At 44.8% G+C, this 19,155-nt stretch overlaps 5 protein-coding genes across 5 annotated transcripts, besides 70 other annotated features; all 5 read left to right on the top strand.

Annotated features, from left to right (window-relative positions):
• Positions 1-3,393, top strand: Tc00.1047053510507.60 (hypothetical protein, conserved; the record flags this gene model as incomplete). The annotated part of the gene is made up of 1 exon (XM_805285.1): positions 1-3,393. A coding segment is annotated over one exon (3,393 nt), but the record flags the coding sequence as incomplete, so codon positions are not given.
• Positions 1-4,916: a sequence feature (heterozygous, Esmeraldo-like haplotype).
• Positions 3,398-3,438: a sequence feature (AT_rich).
• Positions 3,505-3,531: a microsatellite.
• Tc00.1047053510507.50 (RNA-binding protein, putative) lies at positions 4,131-5,120 on the top strand (the record flags this gene model as incomplete). The annotated part of the gene is made up of 1 exon (XM_805284.1): positions 4,131-5,120. The coding sequence occupies one exon, from the start codon at positions 4,131-4,133 to the stop codon at positions 5,118-5,120; it is 990 nt and encodes a 329-aa protein (XP_810377.1).
• Positions 4,917-8,249: a sequence feature (haploid, Esmeraldo-like haplotype).
• Positions 5,337-5,436: a microsatellite.
• Positions 5,663-5,692: a microsatellite.
• Positions 5,948-6,002: a microsatellite.
• Positions 6,076-6,123: a microsatellite.
• Positions 6,202-6,224: a microsatellite.
• Positions 6,300-6,341: a sequence feature (GA-rich).
• Positions 6,479-6,536: a sequence feature (CT-rich).
• Positions 6,622-6,654: a microsatellite.
• Positions 6,788-6,842: a microsatellite.
• Positions 7,003-7,034: a microsatellite.
• Positions 7,063-7,083: a microsatellite.
• Positions 7,236-7,361: a sequence feature (A-rich).
• Positions 7,390-7,412: a microsatellite.
• Positions 7,427-7,512: a sequence feature (CT-rich).
• Positions 7,582-7,602: a sequence feature (AT_rich).
• Positions 7,666-7,691: a microsatellite.
• Positions 7,784-7,806: a microsatellite.
• Positions 7,858-7,887: a microsatellite.
• Positions 7,977-8,002: a sequence feature (AT_rich).
• Positions 8,003-8,041: a sequence feature (C-rich).
• Positions 8,066-8,100: a microsatellite.
• Positions 8,134-8,195: a sequence feature (A-rich).
• Positions 8,250-19,155: part of a sequence feature (heterozygous, Esmeraldo-like haplotype) that runs on past the window's edge.
• Positions 8,308-8,405: a microsatellite.
• Positions 8,451-8,488: a microsatellite.
• Positions 8,600-8,647: a microsatellite.
• Positions 8,658-8,692: a sequence feature (T-rich).
• Positions 8,762-8,852: a microsatellite.
• Positions 8,886-8,942: a microsatellite.
• Positions 8,973-9,014: a microsatellite.
• Positions 9,163-9,197: a sequence feature (AT_rich).
• Positions 9,260-9,296: a microsatellite.
• Positions 9,365-9,398: a microsatellite.
• Positions 9,576-9,599: a microsatellite.
• Positions 9,603-9,630: a sequence feature (AT_rich).
• Positions 9,920-9,982: a microsatellite.
• Positions 10,120-10,143: a microsatellite.
• Positions 10,384-10,423: a sequence feature (A-rich).
• Positions 10,462-10,564: a microsatellite.
• Positions 10,677-10,704: a microsatellite.
• Positions 10,705-10,727: a sequence feature (AT_rich).
• Positions 10,833-10,856: a microsatellite.
• Positions 10,859-10,914: a microsatellite.
• Positions 10,915-10,940: a microsatellite.
• Positions 10,941-10,968: a microsatellite.
• Positions 11,017-11,042: a microsatellite.
• Positions 11,088-11,108: a sequence feature (AT_rich).
• Positions 11,219-11,296: a sequence feature (A-rich).
• Positions 11,546-11,585: a microsatellite.
• Positions 11,899-11,933: a microsatellite.
• Positions 11,936-13,420, top strand: Tc00.1047053510507.40 (transmembrane amino acid transporter, putative; the record flags this gene model as incomplete). Its single annotated transcript, XM_805283.1, has 1 exon — positions 11,936-13,420. One exon carries the CDS (start codon positions 11,936-11,938, stop codon positions 13,418-13,420), a length of 1,485 nt encoding a protein of 494 aa, XP_810376.1.
• Positions 13,530-13,554: a microsatellite.
• Positions 13,648-13,751: a sequence feature (T-rich).
• Positions 13,875-13,925: a microsatellite.
• Positions 14,205-14,247: a microsatellite.
• Positions 14,510-14,539: a sequence feature (AT_rich).
• Positions 14,581-14,668: a sequence feature (T-rich).
• Positions 14,685-14,717: a microsatellite.
• Positions 15,170-15,199: a microsatellite.
• Positions 15,247-15,270: a sequence feature (AT_rich).
• Positions 15,413-15,445: a microsatellite.
• Positions 15,486-15,830, top strand: Tc00.1047053510507.29 (hypothetical protein, conserved; the record flags this gene model as incomplete). The annotated part of the gene is made up of 1 exon (XM_805286.1): positions 15,486-15,830. The coding sequence occupies one exon, from the start codon at positions 15,486-15,488 to the stop codon at positions 15,828-15,830; it is 345 nt and encodes a 114-aa protein (XP_810379.1).
• Positions 16,043-16,074: a microsatellite.
• Positions 16,137-16,176: a microsatellite.
• Positions 16,435-16,467: a microsatellite.
• Positions 16,468-16,502: a sequence feature (AT_rich).
• Positions 16,633-17,946, top strand: Tc00.1047053510507.20 (3-ketoacyl-CoA thiolase, putative; the record flags this gene model as incomplete). Its single annotated transcript, XM_805282.1, has 1 exon — positions 16,633-17,946. One exon carries the CDS (start codon positions 16,633-16,635, stop codon positions 17,944-17,946), a length of 1,314 nt encoding a protein of 437 aa, XP_810375.1.
• Positions 18,084-19,155: part of a mobile genetic element that runs on past the window's edge.
• Positions 18,085-18,254: a mobile genetic element.

Raw genomic sequence — 19,155 nt, 5'->3', positions numbered from 1 at the left:
TTTTCTGCGGGACTATTTCTCTCCAGCGGTGTATCGAGATGTCGTGAGGTGGAGGCTACACGCAGTGCCCTTCGTACATTTGTTAAGAGCGATGTATTGATTCCAATAGAGGATAGCTTGGAAATAGGCGAAGCCGCAAGTGTGGTGAATGCGTTGCTCTGTCGAAGTTCTGTTCTGTCGGGTGTTCGTGGCTTTGTTTGGAGTGCACTGGATGGCATGCGAAAGCGATACTTTAGCCCCATGGCGCTTGTAGGCCTTTTGAACCTTTTCTACAATGCTTTGTATGCGAGTTTCTATGTCAAGGAATCCCCGCCATTACAGGCGGCAGAGGGTGCAAGGAACAACAGCACGGAAAGGGAGGACACCTGGAATCTTCTGCAGCTTACCTTCACGGATCTTGGCATGTCAAATGTGGTTGCATCACTGAGTGTGAAGGACGATGATGTGATGACGTACAGTTCCATTCGCCTCAGTGTGATGCTCCTTGAGGGTGGCAACACACGAGCACAGTATGCACTTTTAAAAGATTTTGGAGCACACCAAGTAAGATTTTTCCATAACATTCGCGAGTTGCTGCAAAAATCATTGCAATGGGTGCGGCAAATTAACATGCAGCAGCAGCTTGTCATTTTGGAGTGTGGTGGGACCCCGGTGGGCTCCACCTCCACACTTTTCACATCTGCGCTGTTTGCTGCGGTACTCAAATCTTCCTCGTATCGGAAAAAAAGTGAACGCCATGGTGGGAAAAAGAAACACATTTTGGGTTGGGATCGTGTAGAAGGCTGCATGCGGTTGCGACTTCTCCACGCCTTGTTCCGCATGCTGCAGCTTTTCTGCGAGGGCCACAACCTCGGCATGCAAAATTATATTCGTTTCCAGCACGATAATATGCATAGTGTAAACATTGTCCATGAGGTCCTGTTGCTCCTCGCAGAGCTCTCTAGAATGACGCACGGTGCCACGGTCGATGTGATACGTGGGGGTTTTGAGTTGTTAACGGAGTTATGCCAGGGTCCATGCCACGAAAACCAGACGGCGCTGCTGAGCTACGATGTGTGTGTGACGATGTGCGGTCTTCTTGACGCGTTGAGTCAATTGGAAATCATTGGCACCCGGACGGCCCCAGAAAACAACCCGAGGAATATGAATACGGAAATGGGCATTACTAATACTACTAATACTACTAATACTAATGGTACAAGGATAACTGAAAGCTTCATGAACGGTGTCGTATCGCAACGTGGTCTAAAGCTTACCAGAAAGGCAGTTGATTGCCTCCGCGTGTCTCTCACCACATTTCTTTTGTCTCTTATTGAAGGATGCCGCTCCCCTGAAACCTTCCGCCGTGTTCTTGCACAGATCCCCATTGAAATCATTGAACACCAGCTTTCCATCGCTAGCCCGGAGATGTGCGATCGTATTCTTGAGGATGAGACGCTTGAGGATGATCCGACTGTTGCGGCACTCTTCAACTGGCTCATCTTTCTTCACATTGTGCGGCCCTTTGCCGAGGGGCTCTACCTGCAACACATTGATGAGTTGCTGCGTCGCACCACGAGGCTTAGGGAGCGTCTTGGCCGTATTGAGATACGACGGGACGATGGGTTGCTTGAGGAGGTCTTTTTTTGCATCCCTTCAATTTGTCGCGGACTCTCTCAGAACATTAAGGACGATGTACTCTGGAGCGTCAATCGCACAAGTCGGGCGACGAAGTTGGGCGATTTTTTACATCAGAGCGATAACTTGATCTTTGAGGTGGAGAGGGCGCATGACTTTCAGCGCTGGGTGGCGCGGTGGACGCGATTTACTTTGACCACCACCGACACCGCCGTAGAGAAGGAGAATGAAACGGATACGGAGGGGGTGATGGAAGAAAAAAAGGTTCGATTCTACTCGTTAAAGAAGTGCTGGAATCGTTTTATGGCGCCATTTATCTTTTCCTCCCAACTCTCTTATTACGAATATGCCTCCATCCTAATCGCAGTGCTTATTAACATTGGACTCATCTCGGTTGAGGGGGCGAAGTGGGATTGGGCCACGGTGCAGGTTTCAGAACTCGCCATCACGTGTCTTTGCGTCCTACAGTTTGTGCTTTCCTGTGTGACTTTATGCATGGACGCCGTCGTGTTTTTTCCTGCATGCCTGTACAAGGAGTACAGGCGGAAAGAACACATGAGGTTGGGAATTGCCAAGCTGAATGCGACGATGCGGGAGGTCTTTGATGGACTAACAAAAGGAGAAGTGGTGTATCATTTCCTTACACGCTTTACGATTCAGTTTCGTCTTTTTCTTGTTGTCACGGCGGTGTTGACCCTTTTGGTGTCGCATTACTTTGCTGCCGCCCACCTTCTTTTTGTTATCTACAAAGTGCCCACCCTATGTACCTTCATCAACGCCATTACGCAGAATGGGAAACAGCTCCTGTTGACAGCCTTTCTTGGGGTTGTCGTGTTGTACCTTTTTGCCATTGTTGGCTACCTTCTTTTTCCGCGGCAGTTTGACAGCTCGGATGGACCAGAAAACGGGAACTGCGTCAATCTCTTTCGGTGCTTTTTATTCATTCTCTGGCAGGGACTTCGACAGGGTGGCGGTGTTGGCGACATCATGCAGGAGGAGTCATGGTCGAGTAGCACTCTTTTTCCACGTGTCAGTTACGATTTGGTTTTCTTTGCTCTTGTTAATGTCGTCTTTCTGAACATCATGTTTGGTCTCATCATTGACACCTTTGGCGAGTTGCGTGACGCCAAACGTGAGAAGGAGCTCGACATGAAGAGCACATGTTTTGTGTGTGGCCTGGAGGCAGACAAATTTGAAAGGGCCCATGTCGGAGGATTCAGGGCGCATGTAGTGCATGAGCATAACATGTGGATGTATTTCTACTTTATGCACTACCTGCGGCGCAAGGACCCAAACGATTTCACCGGACAGGAATCGTATGTTGATGAAAGGATTCGGCGAGGTGATCTTGGCTTCTTCCCAGAGGAGGACTCTCTTTCCCTGGGGAATGGCGGGAGGGAGGAGGACGCTGCGGCTGGTGCACAGAAAGATGTCTCAGGGATGGACGAGGAGGGATGCGCCACACGGCCGGGCCGTGAGAGGGCACCAGCGGCGGGGAGTGGAGCGGCGAACGGCCAGGAAGTGGCGCTGACGCTGAAGGAGTTGGCTGGTGTGAAGGAGGCGCTCAGTGCATTTGTCCGTGACGTGAGTGCGGATGCTCAGAAGGTGAAGTCATTGCTTCAACAGCTGGAAATCACGAGTCGCGGTGCTCATGTCACGCCCCTTGGCGGAGGCACACCGAATGACCCAGGATCTACCACCGGCACACGTCTTAGCAGAGGGGTCGGGTCGAAAAGTTCACTGCGACTCTCCATGGGAGAAGACAGCAAAAATTAACAACAAAAAATAACAATAATAAAAAATAATAATAAAAGAAAAATTGCAATGCAGGAAGAAAACTTTATGTATTTTTTCTTGTGAGGATTTTTATCTCTTTCTCTTTCTCTTTGTGTGTGTGTGTGTGTGTGTGTGTGTCTTATTGGGGAGGCGGGCGGTACGGTGGAGAAATGACGCATTTGTGTTTGTTTTTTTCCCTCCCCTTGCATTTTTGTTCTTGCCGTTATCCTCATGGATGAAGACAAATATATATATTAGATGCATGAAGTGAATTTGGGGGTTTGCTTGTATGTTCTTTCCATTTATTTATGTTATTTCTTTTGTTTTTGACTTTCTTTTTGTGGTCTTTCACAATGACCGGGAGGGAAATTTTTAACGCCACTTCCTCTGTGGACACTCCACTCCACCCTTGCACACATAAACACACATTTACTTTCCGTCTGTGTTCCCTTGTGGCCCTTTTTTTTTTTTTTCTGTGTGTGTGTGTGTGTGTTTGCATACGTTTCTGATATGCCGTAGTTTTGAAATAAACCGATTTCCCTTTTTTCTTTATTTTGCCATCTCCTTTTCTTTTCTTTACCCACAATGTCAATAGAAGGTGCTTACTTACACGCAGAAAAACGGATCCACCGGACGGTTTCTTACCCAACGATTTTATAGTCATCCGCTTTTTTTTTTTTTTCTTTCTTTTCGCTTCATCATACATTCTACTTGGTTGAGGAAAAACAAAGCACGAAATGGACTTTGACGTGAAAACCCCCTGCATTTCGAGCCAAGAGGCACCGGAGCAGCAGCAACACCAACACCAGGAGGACCCGCAGCCGCTGCTGGATCAACAACAACAGCCAGAGACACAGCATGTAAAGGATTCCAGTGCAGTCAATGCAGCTCCCTCAGTGAAAGAGACGGGAAATTCGCTTCAGCGACGCAACGTGTACGTCTCCGGTCTGCCGGAAACATTTCGCGCAGCGGAGTTCCGGGAGATGTGTCAGGCCTTTGGTCGTGTTGAGGCGTCGAAGCTGTGCATTGACACCAAGTGCCGTCCAATGAAAGGCTACGGCTTCGCCCTCTTTTTCGAGGAGGAGGCCGCTGTGAAGTGCATCAAGCATTTGCATGGCCATTGGCTGGGTGGACGAACACTTCAGGCGCGTCTCGCTGACGCCGCTGCGACGCCCGTCCCGCTCGACCCGTCATCGGCGCATCCACCCATCAGTCGCGCACGGCCACCGTCAAAAGGGCACCGCCACCTGAATTCCAGCATGCAACTCACGAACGGGTATGCCGACGTGCCTTTGCCGTTCACGAGCAGCATTTCGATTTCCCCGTCCTCTAGCCAAGACCAGACCCCGCCCCTCACGCCGCCGCAGATAAGCCTCACCCCGACCCTTGTTTCGCACAGTGACCTTGGGGGCGGCAACAGTCACAACGGCAGCAACAACAGCAACGCCAGCGTGGCTACAGGCGCACAGCCTATTTTTTACCACCACGTTCCAATGGATCAGCAGATGGGTCATCCAATGACTTCTTTCTCCACGCAGCCAGGCTATCTTTCGGTTCCCTCCACATTTGTTCCATCGCCCATGATGGGGATGCCGATGTACGTCACGGTCCCGCCCTCAACAAATATGCCACCCGGCCCGCAGCAGCAATTTGTTCTCCCGGCCACCATGATGGCATCTGGCGGATACCCACAGCAGCTGTATCCCCCAGTCGTCTTTTCCCCGTAGATGAATCGATCCCTTCCGCACTCTTTCTTTTCTCTCCAATGGAATGAAAGGAGGGGGTGGGGATGAGGGGGAAAAAATTGAGGGCGAGGTATGGGAATGAGGAAACAAAGCGCATTGCACCAGAGAAAAACTTTAATCAAGAATAAGCGCCGGACAAATGTAGAACAGCGTAATGAGAGAAGTCGCCACACGTACGTGGAATCAGCCAAGATGCGGAAAGAAAAAAACAAACAAGCAAACAAAAAAAAACTGAGTAATAAGGGAAGGAAAAATAAAAGCAAAACTCACACACACAAACACACAAACAACAAATAAAGCAGATGAAAGAAGAGACTGGGGACATTTGTGCGTTGCATGTACGTGTCTGTTTGTGGTACGTAACCGGAGGCGAAGAAGTGAGGTGGCAAGGGCACATGTTATCCACGGTAGGCACCATGCTACCATTGGGAAAAGTAACCAACAAAAACCAGTAACCAAAAAACCAAAAAAACCAAACCAAAAAACCGAAGGGGAGGGAAGAGTGAAGGTAAAATTACCGAGGATATATTATATTATATTATATTATATTATATGGATGCACGTATATATATATAGAAGTACATTTATGTAAAACAAAAACCACCACCAAACAAAAACAAATAAACCGAAAAAAAAAAAAAGGAAAACCAACCAACAAACCGAAAGGGATTGGGGAATGAATGAATTGAATGGGAAAAGGAGAAAAAAAAAAAAAAAAGAGTGCATGGAATTAAAAGAAAGAACAGTGAAAAAGTGGGGATCAGCCACATATACATACATATACATGCATACATACAGAACTATGACTATTTATTTTTATTTTTATTTTATTCTTATTTATATCATTTTTTTTTTTTTTTGTTTATTTCATATACGACTGCACTCCTTCGTGTTTTTTTTTCTTTTCTTCTCTTTTTCTGTGAGTGTACATGCATGCATATATATATATATATATATATGTGTGTGTGTGTATGTTTAAATATATTTGTGTTTTGTATTTACTTCGACGCCAAGTGTTTTTTTTTATTGCTTTTTTTTTTTCCGCGTGTTTTTTTATCACCGTAAAAAAAAAAAAAAAAAAAAAAACACCGCCACCCGCAGCGATTCCCCCCGCCTTGCAGACATGCACGTACACAAAAAAAATGACGGTGTGCGTGCATGTCTCCTTTTTCCCTCTCTCTCTCTATCTATCTCCTTCTCCCTGTGTGTTTGTAATGTCTGTGAAGGAGGAATGAGGAATGGGGGGAATAAAGGGGGAATTTTATATGTTTTCATATTTGTTTATTTTGTGCGCACAAACACGCCGACGCCGACGACGATGTACACACACACCCACACCCAGAGAGAGGGAGAGAAAAGGAGACGGTAATAAATAAAGAAAGAACGAAAGGAGGGAAGGGGGGGGATATGCAGACAGAGATTACATGGGGGTGGCGCACTCTGAGAGGCAGTTCCTTTTCAGGACGCAGAACTTCAAAGCAACAACAAACAAACAAACAAACAAAAAATAAATAAAAACAAACGGTGGTGGTGGTGGTGGGAAAAAAAGGGTGCACATGAGTTGGGACGCGTAGGAGGAACGGCTAAAGGGCGCCTTCTTCTTTTTTTTTTTTTCCGGTTGCTTTTTTCTTGTTGTTGCTGTTTTTCTCATAAATGGATAAATAAATGAATGGATAAATGGATATAAGTGTAAATATACACATATCTGTATTTGGATGGGGCACTGTGCCTTCATTTTTATATTTCTTTGGTTGGAACTGCCTTTTTTTTTTTGCCCTGCGGCAGCAGGTAGAGAGCGAGAGTGGGAGAGGCACGCGAAGGAAGTAGAAAAATTAGGCGGTTTGGATTTATGAGATGCTGAAAATTTTTTTTTTTTGTTTTCTTTTTTGTTTTTTTCTCCTTCCTCCTTTTCCTCCTTTCCTACTGTGTGTGTGTGTGTGTGTGTTATTGTTTGTGTGGCTCCCCTTTTTTTTTTTTTTTTCTCTTCTGTTTCTCCCCCACTTATTATTTGCTTTTGTCTGCGTGCATGTGTGAAGTGTTGCCAGCAGGGACTTATGTTCGACGCATGTAAAAGCGAGTGCGTGTGTCTTCTCTCACTTTTCTTTTTTTTTCTTTTTTTTCTTCTTCTTTTTATATGTTTTTGTGTTTTTTTTTCTTTTTTGCGTTTTTACCGACGGGCTTTTTTTTTTTTTCCTTCTTTTATTTTTTATTTTATTTTTTTTTATGCTCGTCGTCGTCGTCGTGGCTGCTGTTTTTTTTTTTTTTTTTTTTTTTGCCCGGCTGCCGCAAGGGAGGAGGAGCAGGAGAGGAGGAGACTGAAGGGGGGCCATGCGCAGAGACAGACAGAGAGGGACATGTAAACAGAGAGAGAGAGAAGTGGAAGGAAGGCGACGAGTACTCGTTGCCCCGCCCCCACTCCTCCTCCTCCTTTTAATTCCTCCCCTTTTTTTTATTTTTATTTTTACCGCGAATGGAATTGGGGGAATGCCGTGAAATGTAAGCAAAGACAAGGCGCCGATGCATGTCACTTTCTTTCTTTCTTTCTTTCATTCTCTTTATGGAGGAATATGCACTCTTTTTTTTTTTTTTCATTTTCTTTTTCCCACCCCCTTTCACGCAGGTGAATATTCCAAACAAAATCATACTTCTTTTCTTTTCTTTTCTTTTCGGTGGGCTCTGTTCTTCTTCCATTTTGTATGCATGTGTTTCTGCTGGATGTGTGAGTGAGTGAGTGAGTGAGTGAGTGAGTTGGACCACAACTTTTGTTTTGCTTCATTTATGTTTGTTTCCGTACTTCTCCCCTTCTCTTGGGCTTTTTTTCCCCCTTTCTTCTATTACTATTATAATATATATATATATATATAGGGAGGGGAGGAGAGAGGGGGGGGGGGGGGGGGAAAGGAATGTATGTTCCACCTGCTCTTCATTTATTGTCATTACTATGATTATTATTATTATTATTCTTTTCATTCACGCTGCGTTTATGGAATGGGACTTTTTTTTTTTTTTCTTTCTTTCCCCGTTCTGTTCTTGTTTTTCTGTTTTTGTTCTTGTTTTCCGTTGGCGTGTACTATGAAGTTGGTGTATGGACGAGTAATGGTGATTGAAGGGGGAGGGGGGAGTCATATGTATACGTGAGGATTACTGGGAGGAGGGAAATAGTATTGAGACATGCATAGATACACACACGTAAAATACATACATATATATTTATATTTACATAAATGTAATATAAATAAATATATATGTATGTATGAATTAATATATCATTACTTCCTCCCTTCTTTGCCTGCACTTCTCTTTACCCTCCCCCTACCTACCTACCTACCTATTTATCTATCTATCCATCTTTATTTTGTAAGTTGCAACATTGGAACAGGGAGGAACAGGAGGAATGGGCAACAGGGTAAATAAATACATGGAGGGAGAGGGGGGATATAAATGAAAATAAATCCACCCACATATATATACACCTATATATATACACACACGTATATATATGTATATATGCAAAGAGGCAGAAAGAAAGGAAAAAAACAAACAAAAAAAAAAAAGGGAGGGGGTAAAGGGGGAGCGGAATATTTGTACTTGCCGTTTATTTCATTATGTTGCGCCTACATCAATATTTGTTCTTGTGTGTATGTATTTGTGTATGTGTGCGTGTTTTTTTTTTTTTTTTGTGATTTGTTTGTTTGACTGTTGTTTTAATTATTTCTGTCTCTCTCTCTCTTCTTGTGTGCGTGTGAGTACACATGTATATATATATATCTGTATATATATATACATATACTTGTATGTATTTATTTTTGCTTTGATCCGTCTGTATCCACGCCCTTTATTTATTTATTTATTTATTTATTTATTTATTTATTTATTCCTGCTGCGGTTATACATTTTTTTTTTTGCAAAAACCTTCCATGTACATACGCGGCTTTTTTCCTGCAGAGAGTTGGAGGGGTGGGTGGGTGGGTGGGGGGTGAAACGAAAGGAAGTGAGGCAGCCTGATCGAAACATCACCCGTCGCTTATTTATTTTGTTATTTTATTATTTGTTATTATTGCTGTTTGTTATTGTTATCCGGCCTCTTTCAAGGAGATGTATGGATGTGTGTTGGCTGCTGCTGCGTGTGTGTGACGATGTGTGTGTGTGTGTGTGTGTCTTCTCCCCCTCCCTGCCCACCTATCCTTTTTTCCCATCACTGCGGAGCGGGGTGCAGGCAAGAAACCAATAATAATAATAATAATAATAATAATAATAATAGGCCCCCAGCCAAAAAGAAAAGAAAAAGGGATGGAGGCAATCGCAGGCGTGCTGGTAGTGGTGGCCATAGAAGAGCGAGGACGTACACAGGCGGGAGGATTTCTCCCCTTATTTTGTCTCTTTCTCTTTGCACACACACACAACACACAACACACACGTGTGTGTTGGTTTTTGCCCATTATTATTATTATTATTATTATTTCCTATTTTTTGTTTATTTATTTATTTTTTTCTCTTCCCCTACTCTCTCCCCCCTTTCCTCCTCTGCTTTTCTTGTTTGTTGGGCTCGGCTGGTGTGTTCTCAATCGCCGTTCAGCCCCGCACCTCCACCTGCCAGTCGCTTGTGCATCTCACCGGTGTGTGCTCCCGGGAGGAGGAGGGAGGCGCCGAGCCGCTTGTGCTCTTATAACGCCGATGGGCAAATATGCACTTGCGGTGGGAACTCAACGGGCAGAGAGAGAGAGAGAGAGAAAAGAAGGAAGGAAGTGACGACTCGTCGTCTCATTCCTGGAAACGCATTCGTGTGTGTGCGCGTATGTATGTACATGTATGTATTGCATGTATGTATATATATATATATATATTTTGTTCTTCTCATCCTGTATGCATGTTCCCGCTATATATATTTTTTTCTTTCTTTTTGTTCTTGTTGATGGGCGCGTGTGTTTTTTGTGCGGCTGCTGGGCGCATCCTGCGGCATTTTTTTTTTTTTTTTTCTTCTGTGGTGGTGGTGGTGGTGGTGGTGTTTTTGGCGGCTGCTAATGACTTCTCTCCGATCGAAGTTGCGTGGCCCTCTTTCTCCCCTCTCCCTCTGTGTGCATGTGCATGGACGGAACATTGCATGGCAGCGGTGGGAACACCTTTTTTTTTTTTTTTGGAGGGGTGGGTGTGAGGGGGGGACAAAGTCAGAGAGAGAGAGAGGCGTAGGAGGAGTAGGAGGAGAGGAGAAGTTTGGTTTATCGCCGATGATTTTTTGTTTGAAGAATTTTTTTTTTTTTTCCTTTATTTTCCTTTATTTTTGCTTTAAACCCACACGTCAATGGACGACCTACACAGTTGCACGTATATATATGTATACATGTATGTATGCATACACATATATATATGTATATATGTATATGTATACATGTGCAACTGTGTGGGTATATATATTATATTATATATATTGCGATACATTCTTCTTCTTCTTTTTATTATTATTAATACGGTTGCTTTTTTGTTAAATTACTGTGGAGTGGACACGTATTTATTTCTTTCCATTCATTTATGCATAAAAGCCTATCTATCTATCTATCTATCTATCTATATAAATATATATAAATATATATTGGCACTATTGTATGTATTGTATGTATGTTGGTTTATAACATACAAGCTGGCCGAAGGAACAGATGAAAAAGACTGAGGGATAAAAGAAAGGAAGTAAAAAAAAAGTTTTTTTTTTTTTTTTTTTTTTTTCAGTTTATTTGTTTGCTGTGTGTGTGTGTGTGTTTTTTTTTTTTTTGCTTTTTTAATTTTTAATTATTTATTTGTTTATTTATTCTTCTTTTGGGTGTTTGTTTGTTTGTTTTTGGGGGGACGTGAATGAGGGATTATTAAAAAAAAGGACATTTGTCTGTTCTCTTTTTTTTTTTTTTTTTTTTTGGGGGGGTTTTTATTCCTTGCAGCTGCTACCACCACCACCAGCAGTAAATAATAATAATAATAAAACACCGCCATATTACTACTATGACTTTGCTAATTTCTCTCTGGTATACATGCATGCATACATACATACCCCTGTTTATATAAATATATATATTGATGTGTGGGTGTGCATGTTTTTTTTCCTTTTTCCTTTTTTTTTCCTCTTTTTCTTCCGTATTGCAGGAATTAATTCTTTCCTTTTTTTTTCTTTTCATGTGGGCTGAAATGCGGGTGGGAAATGACATTGCGGCAATCAACACTTCCCCAACCCCAACCCTAACCCACCACCCCTTTCCCCCCCCCCCCCCCCCCACAAGTACACACACATTTATATGCATGCACATGTATGCATGTGTGTGTGGGTGCATGTGTGAAATAAAAAAAAGAAAAAGAAAGGGGATGGGGATTGGGACGGGGACGGGAGGGGAAAGAAGAAAAGGAAAAACAAACAAAAAAATGTGTTTTTTTTTTCGTTTTTTTTTTTTTTTTTTTCTTTTTTTTATACCCAAATGTTATTTGTTTGGCTGTTTTCCAGTTTTATTCATTTATTTATTTCTCATTTTCTCTCTTGTTTATATTATACATACTGTGTGTGTATGTGTATGTGTGTGGCTGCATTGTTTTATTTTATTTTACTTTTCTTTTCCGCTTTACTCCTTCTTTTTTTCCCCCTCCCTTCACCCCTCCCCTTTTTTTATTTTAAATGTTCGGCATGGCTTCGCCGTCACAAACAAACACCCCTCCCCACACATGTATGGGACGGCGCACCCGAAAAGACAGAAAACACAAAACAAAACAAAACAGGCTCAGTTGTAAGAAAAAAAAAAAAAAAAAAAAATTAAAAGAAAAGGATGAAAAATCATTCGCAAACTGCCCCGTATGGAGACGATGAAGGGGCCGGGAATATATTTTTCCCTGTCTTGGTGACAGACCGGAGCTCCTTTTCAAACACGCATCGCAATGAAACGTCCCTCATGTCGTGCTGCAGCAGAGAACGGATCATGGAAATGGCGCGAAGCACCAAAAACATTGACGGGGTGTTGCATGACTTTGAGGAGGGGCCACCAACTGCCGAAATGTTAAGGCAACGAAAGAGGAAAAGTCTGCCGCAGCGAATTCTGGAGCGCGCCTTCCCGCCTGGCAGCATGTTATCAAGTGCCTTTACGCTTGGAAGCTCAACGCTTGGGGGTGGGATTCTTGGCCTGCCCTCCGCGTTCAACATGACAGGGTACATCTTATCCATCATTTTGCTTGTGGTGGTGGTGATTCTGACCGTCTTTTCACTGTGGCTGCTTGCCCGCTCCGCGGATGTCTCAGGGAAGCGCACCTACGAAGATGTAATGAAAGTTCTGATGGGCCGATTCCCCGCTTGTATGGTGGCGGTTCTCATGTGCGGTTTTTGTATTGGCGGTGGTGTCGGTTATATTATTTCCATTGGGAACCTGTTGACGCCGGTTTTTGCAAACCCGGGTGTCCCTTACTTTCTGACGACCAAACCCGGAAATCGGCTTATCACAAGTATGATTTGGCTTGTTTTTATTTTGCCGCTTTGCCTTCCTAAGCAAATCGATTCCCTGCGGCACACGTCTTTGATCGGATGCATCTGCATTTTATTTTTTGTGATATGTATCATCATTGACGCATGCCAATATGCAAGTAAACATGGATTTCGCAGCGAACTGGAGATGTTTGGGACGGGCAACCATGCAATTGAAGGACTTGGAATGGTTATGTTTGCCTGCCTTGTGCAAATTAATGCATTTGAGGTGTACCATGAGATGTCTCACCCTTCACCCCGCCGAATGGTGCGAGACAGCATCATTGCCATGAGCGGATGTGGCTTATTGTACATTTTGGTTGGTTTCTTTGGATACATGCGCTTTGGAAAGGCAGTGACCGATTCCATTCTCCTCATGTATCAACCAGGTGAAAGTGTTCTTTTTGCCGTTGCATATGTTGGAATTGTCTTTAAGATTTGCGTTGCGTTCGCCCTTCATCAGCTACCAATGCGAGACGGTATTTATCACTTGATTGGCTGGGATGTATACCTGATTCCATGGTGGCAGAACGCGGTGTTCTGTACATTTTTGTCCTTAGTCTTGTTACTGGCTGGTCTCTTTGTACCCAACATCAATATTGTGTTTGGTCTTGTGGGTGCCTTCTGTGGCGGATTTATCGGCTACATTTTTCCTTCGCTGATGTTCATGTATAGCGGTGACTTTACGCTGAAGAAAAAGGGATTTCTCCTGTACTTTTCGACGTACTTCCTTATGCTCGCTGGATGCGTCGCCGCCGTGTTTGGCACAGGCGCCTCCGTCTACGGGGTCGCCGTGTGAGGATTAAAACTGTCCACCTGTTGGGATTTCAGTTTTCATGAGGCCTTTGGGGTGGGGAAAGGAAAAGGGGAGGGAAAGGCCTTGCGTTCTTGCTTATGTGTCAGTGCCAGTGCGTGTGTGTGTGTGTGTGTGTGGGTCTTTTTAATTGGCAGGACTCTTCCAGTCGCAGCGAACATCACTTTTTTGCTGAATGGCCGGCGTAAGGGGTGAGATGCAACAACAACACCAGCAAAAAAAGAAAAAGAAAAGAAAAGCAGCACGAAAAAATAAAAGTGAACAAAGAAAAAAGGCAAAAGGAGAAAAATAACAACAACAAGAACAATAACAAAAGGGGAGGGTGGGGAGTTTGGGTACGGTAGGAGGGGGGATGACTATAGAATTAAAATTTTCTTCCTGGCTTCACTCAATGTCTGTGCATATGAAATGTAATAATGTGCCGTAGACGATATGGCACTATATATATATATATATACATAGAGGCCTGTAAATATATATATGTGTGTGTCTGTGTGTCTTGTTGTTGTACAAAACCGGCATTTCTGTCTTTTTTTTTTTTTTTTTTCTGTAAACATGATTTGTGTTACTTTCCCGCCACTACATTGGCAGAGAATAAGAGTGCAAACGGAATGTTGTATGCTACAAAGTGGGAGGGAGAGGGAAACGGAGGAATGAGATTTTATCGCCTTCATCTCCCTCTTTCTTTTTTTTTCTTTTTTTTTAGGTTGGCCTTTGAGCCACTGAAGAAAAAAAAAAAAAAAAAAAGGTTATCTGCAATTCGAATGGGTTTTTTTTTTTTTTTTCTTCTTTTTTATTTTAATTTTATTTTTCTACTTTTACCGGTCGTGGTGAATACCCCCCTCCCCTCCCCACCCCCACCCTCTGCGGGAAGCCATTACATAATGGCTCCCATCTTGTGCCCTCACAGCCCGTAGGAATTAGGTTAAACAAGTACGCATCGGGCTTGAATTATAAATAGCAAGCAATTATTATTTTTCCTCCCTAGCAAGAGAGAGTAATAGACCATGGCACCGCATTGAGGTGGCCGGCTACACCAGGGGGGCAATTCGAATGTCACATATGCATCCATGGTATTATTAAATATTCTTATATATATATATACACGTGTATTAGGAGTAAAGCAATGAAGAAAGACGAGGGGCAAAACAAACAAACAAACAAAAACCAAAAATCAAAATGAGGTGGCGGCGAGAAAAACAAAAAACAAAAACAAAAAGAATAACACCAACAGTGAAGTAAAAAATGGTTTTTTTTTTTTTTTTTTTTTTTTTTTTTTTTTGAGTGTCATGCCTTTTTTATTTCTTTCTTTATTTCTGTAGGGATCTGTGTGAGGCCTGTGGGGTTCTCTAGCTTTGAGCTCTTTTATTGACCTTTTCTTCTTTGTCGCATGAACTCCCCCATCATTATCATGTCTTCTTTCCTCCTCCTCACCCTCTTTTTTTTTTTTTTTGTTGTTTTGGAGGCGAGGCGGAGGGGGAGGGGGGAAATTGTTTGAAAATTATTTTTTTGATGGTCCCCCTCTTCCATTTTCTTCTCTCTCCGTCGTCCCACGCCGAGCATCGCTCTTGCGGTGGATGCCTTCTTCCTTTTGGTTTCTGCCCTCAGTTGTTTTGTTGTGTTCTGTTCCCTGTTCCTTCTTTTATGGTCTGGGGGTCATGCAGCCAATGAATTACTCCCCCACTCTGTGCGGCACCGGTGGGAACGGCAGAGAGAACAATGGTGCCTGTCTTTTGTGTGTGTGTGTGTGTGTGTGTGTATGTGCGCTCCATGTAAAGGTATGTGATTGTCTTTTCTATTGGTTTTCTTTGAAATTATTATTATTATTATTTTTTCCCCCTTTTTGGTTTGTGACGCTGCGTTATTCTTAGTTCATTGCCTTCTTTTTCTCTCTCTCTCTCTCTGTGTGTGTGTGTGTTATCTCTGCTTTTGTGTCCATTCCTGTTATTCACGTGTTGTTTTTGTCTCTTTCCCGCCTTTTTTTCTTTTTTTTTTTCTTTTTTTTTTCTTGTGGTCTTGCCTTGTACTCACGGGAAAGAGGCGGGAAGGCATGGGCATAGAGACGTGGAAGACTTTCCCGAAGATCCTCACGGAGTACCCGAAACACGGTGTGCCGCTGCCGTGCTCTGACCAAAATCCTCGACTGCGGTGCCCGGAGACGCGGTGGGCCCGTGACTTCTGCCTGGCACAGGGCGGTAGCTGCGAGTACAAGATAGAGGCCCACTTTGATTGCTTGGAGCAGTACTACCCGAGGGAGAAGGTGCTGGAGCTGCGCAAGGCATTCAAACCCAACACGCTTGATTACCCGACTAGCGACACGTACATCCGCTATCGACACTTTTACGTTGGCGCTGCCTGGTCTGGTGGCAAGCATGGCTGGGAAGGAACAGTGTAGTGTACAACCCCGCCTTGGTGGGTGTAGAGTTTGGGGGTATTGGCGTCGTATCAGAAGGGAGAAGGGACGTTGCGTTTAGTGTCAGTAGTAGTGGCAGCGAAGATTCCATTCAGGGGAAATGGTTGTTTTTTTTTTTTTTTTTCCGGGAGGGGGCAATCATGGGACTGGTGTATAGGGAAAAGGGGAGGAATAGGACCCAAACACAATGCGTGATATATAATATATATATGTATTATATATATATTTGACAATGTCGATGCACGTTATAATAATAATTATTACTTTGCCTAATGTGCATACTTCGACGAGAGAGAGAGAGAGAGAGAGAGAGGAAAGGAGAGAGGGATTCATGGCGACAGAGAGGCAACAAAGGAACAAGGACCATTAGAAGGAAATGTCGTTTGTTGACATGTTTCACGTACCACACAGAGAGACACGCACTATTTTCTTGTGGTTGTACTTCTTCTTCAAATGAATTTCACGGATGCTTCTTCTGTTTTTCTTGCATGCCGGCTTGTTGTAATCATTTATCGCTAGAGTGGGCTTGCGGTGCTACAATCCATTAAAAGAAAAAAAAAGGAGTGGGGTAAAAACAACAACAACAACAATACAATACAATACAATACAATACAATACATATAATTAAATAAATCAAAAAGAAAAAAAAAATAAGATCTATTTTTCCCGTAGGAATAAAACGAGGACTAAAGGAAGTACATTCAGCCATTATTGACAAGGGATAATAAATTACACACGCACGCACACATACACACATACAAAGAAAAAAGAAAAAAAAGAGAATATGTTTCGCTGTAACCCCGCAACTCTTGCCGTAAAGCGCGTCTTTGTTGTCGGCGGTCACATCACCCCTTTTTTGGGGAAAGGCTCCCCTCTTTTTATTGACAAGAAGCACCCGGACTTTGGCAAAAAGGAGAATAAAACGCTGGAGGAGCTCCTGGCTGACGCCATCAACGGCGCTCTAGAGAAGACCGGCCTAAGCAAGGACGGCCGAGCTGCTCTTGTCGACAAGCTAGTGGTTGGGAACTTCCTTGGCGAACTCTTCTCGTCGCAGGGCCATCTTGGTCCGGCGGCAGTGGGGAGCCTGAAGGGTAGCACAGCCTTCATGAACAAACCCGCAATGCGTGTGGAGGGAGCGTGTGCGAGTGGTGGTCTTGCCGTGCAGGTGGCGTGGGAGGCTTTGCTGGCAGGCACTTCGCAGTTGGCATTGGTGGCGGGGGTGGAGGTGCAAACGACGGTGTCGGCTCGTGTGGGTGGTGACTACTTGGCACGCGCCGCAGACTACAGGCGTCAGCGCAGTATCGACGACTTTACGTTTCCGTGTCTCTTTGCGAAGCGCATGAAAGCTATCCAGGAGTCGCAACATTTCACAATGGAAGATACCGCGCGTGTGGTGGCAAAGGCGTACGCCAATGGCAACAAAAACCCTCTGGCACACATGCATACACGCAAGTTATCGTTGGAATTTTGCACAAACGCCTCGGACAAGAATCCGAACTTTCTCGGAAACGAGACATACAAACCGTTTCTTCGCAATACGGACTGCTCACAGGTGAGTGATGGTGGTGCCGCATTGGTCCTGGCAAGTGAAGAAGGCTTGAATAAAATGGGGATCTCCCCCAATGACAGCTCCCTGGTGGAAATCAAATCCCTTGCCGCTGCCTCAGGCAATCTCTACGAGGATCCTCCCGACGCCACACGCATGGTGACGTCTCGGGCAGCGGCCCAGCAAGCGTTGGCCTTAGCTGGCGTAAAACCATCTGAACTGCAGGTGGCCGAGGTGCATGACTGTTTCAGTATCGCGGAACTTCTCATGTACGAGGCCCTTGGTATTGCCGACTATGGCAAGGCCAAAGAACTTATTCGCAACGGTGACACAGCGCTTGAGGGACGCATACCCGTCAACACGGGGGGTGGTTTGCTTGCCTTTGGCCATCCCGTTGGCGCGACTGGAGTAAAGCAAATCATGGAGATCTATCGGCAGATGAAGGGTCTTTGCGGGGAATATCAAATGAAGAACGCCCCGGCATTGGGGGCCACACTGAACATGGGAGGCGATGACAAGACCGCTGTGTCCACCGTTATTGCAAACATTTGATGGGTGGAAACTGATATGCAAACATAACATTATTTTATTTTATTTTATGATGCGTATGTATGGAATAAATATGAAGTGAGTAGTGGATGAGGGAATAATGAACAGAAGGGGATTTTGGGTTTCATCGTTGTTTTATTGGGAGCTTGTGAGGAGGATGCTCATGAGGTAGGCTGGCGTCCCTAATGTATATGTGTCCTGGTAAAACGGAGATATTTCTTCGCAATCCTTTTCTATTTTGTGAATCTTTGGTTGACCGCGATTGAGGGAATCAGGGAACTGTTAGCGTCCAGACGATTTGTAATTATTTTAGTTTTCACAGCCACTCGGGATCCGTGCAAGCTGACTGAAGGAAATGGCAGTGTTTTCTTTTACACGGCGACGGGGAGGAGCGACATTGGTGCCCGCATGCTGGACTTGGCACGCCAGCATGGCGATGTACGGGTGCAGCTCGCCTTCGTTGATGAACACGGGCCGTTGGATGCGGTGGTAGCCGCCGCCGCAACAATGACAGGCTTACGCTTGGTTTCAGGAAACATCGCCATGCACTGGGAGGAGCCGACCGTTGCGGGGCACTTTGCGAATCGCCGGGCGCCTCAAGTACCTAATCTCGAGGTTCGAGTGCTGCTGCCCATCGTGTGTGTGCTGCCCGGGAGTTGGGGGTCCAGCAGGGGCTGATCATTGCTGGAGGGCAGAGACTGAGCACCGACGACGCCAGTGCCCTCGCGGACGTTGCGGATCGGAGTGCTCAGCTTTACTCTCAGGTGGAAGAGGCGCATAATTACCTGTCGGCACGCGGATCTCACATTGCGGTGGCCGGCGGTTTTCTTGCGGGACGCGGAGACGCCGTTTCAACGCGAGGCGCCCACCTCTCGGAGAGGGCCACCAGATGGCGTAAACACACAGCCGCATCAACGGCATCGTTTGATGGCTGGGGGCGTGCCAGCATCCACGTTTCTCCAACGCAATCTCACGGGAGAGAGACGGCGGGCCAACACCCACACGTCTCAGGGCAATTTTGGGCGACCACATCTCCCTCACTCGATGTCTTTGCCCTCCCGCACCTTCCCCTTCGAAGATGACTCCGGTGCAGAGGATCAGGTACTGCATTTCCCTGCATTGGACGTTGACACTTGGGCCCCGCGTGTATGGAATGACGTCATCTCCGGAGTCCTCGTCGACCTCCGATGCGCATACGGTTATTGTTTGCGC

Source organism: Trypanosoma cruzi, genomic scaffold (assembly GCF_000209065.1).
Source record: "Trypanosoma cruzi strain CL Brener 1047053516771 genomic scaffold, whole genome shotgun sequence".
NCBI lineage: Eukaryota > Euglenozoa > Kinetoplastea > Trypanosomatida > Trypanosomatidae > Trypanosoma > Trypanosoma cruzi.
The sequence above is the reverse complement of the archived record's forward strand: the minus strand, read 5'-3'. Positions and strand labels throughout refer to the sequence as shown.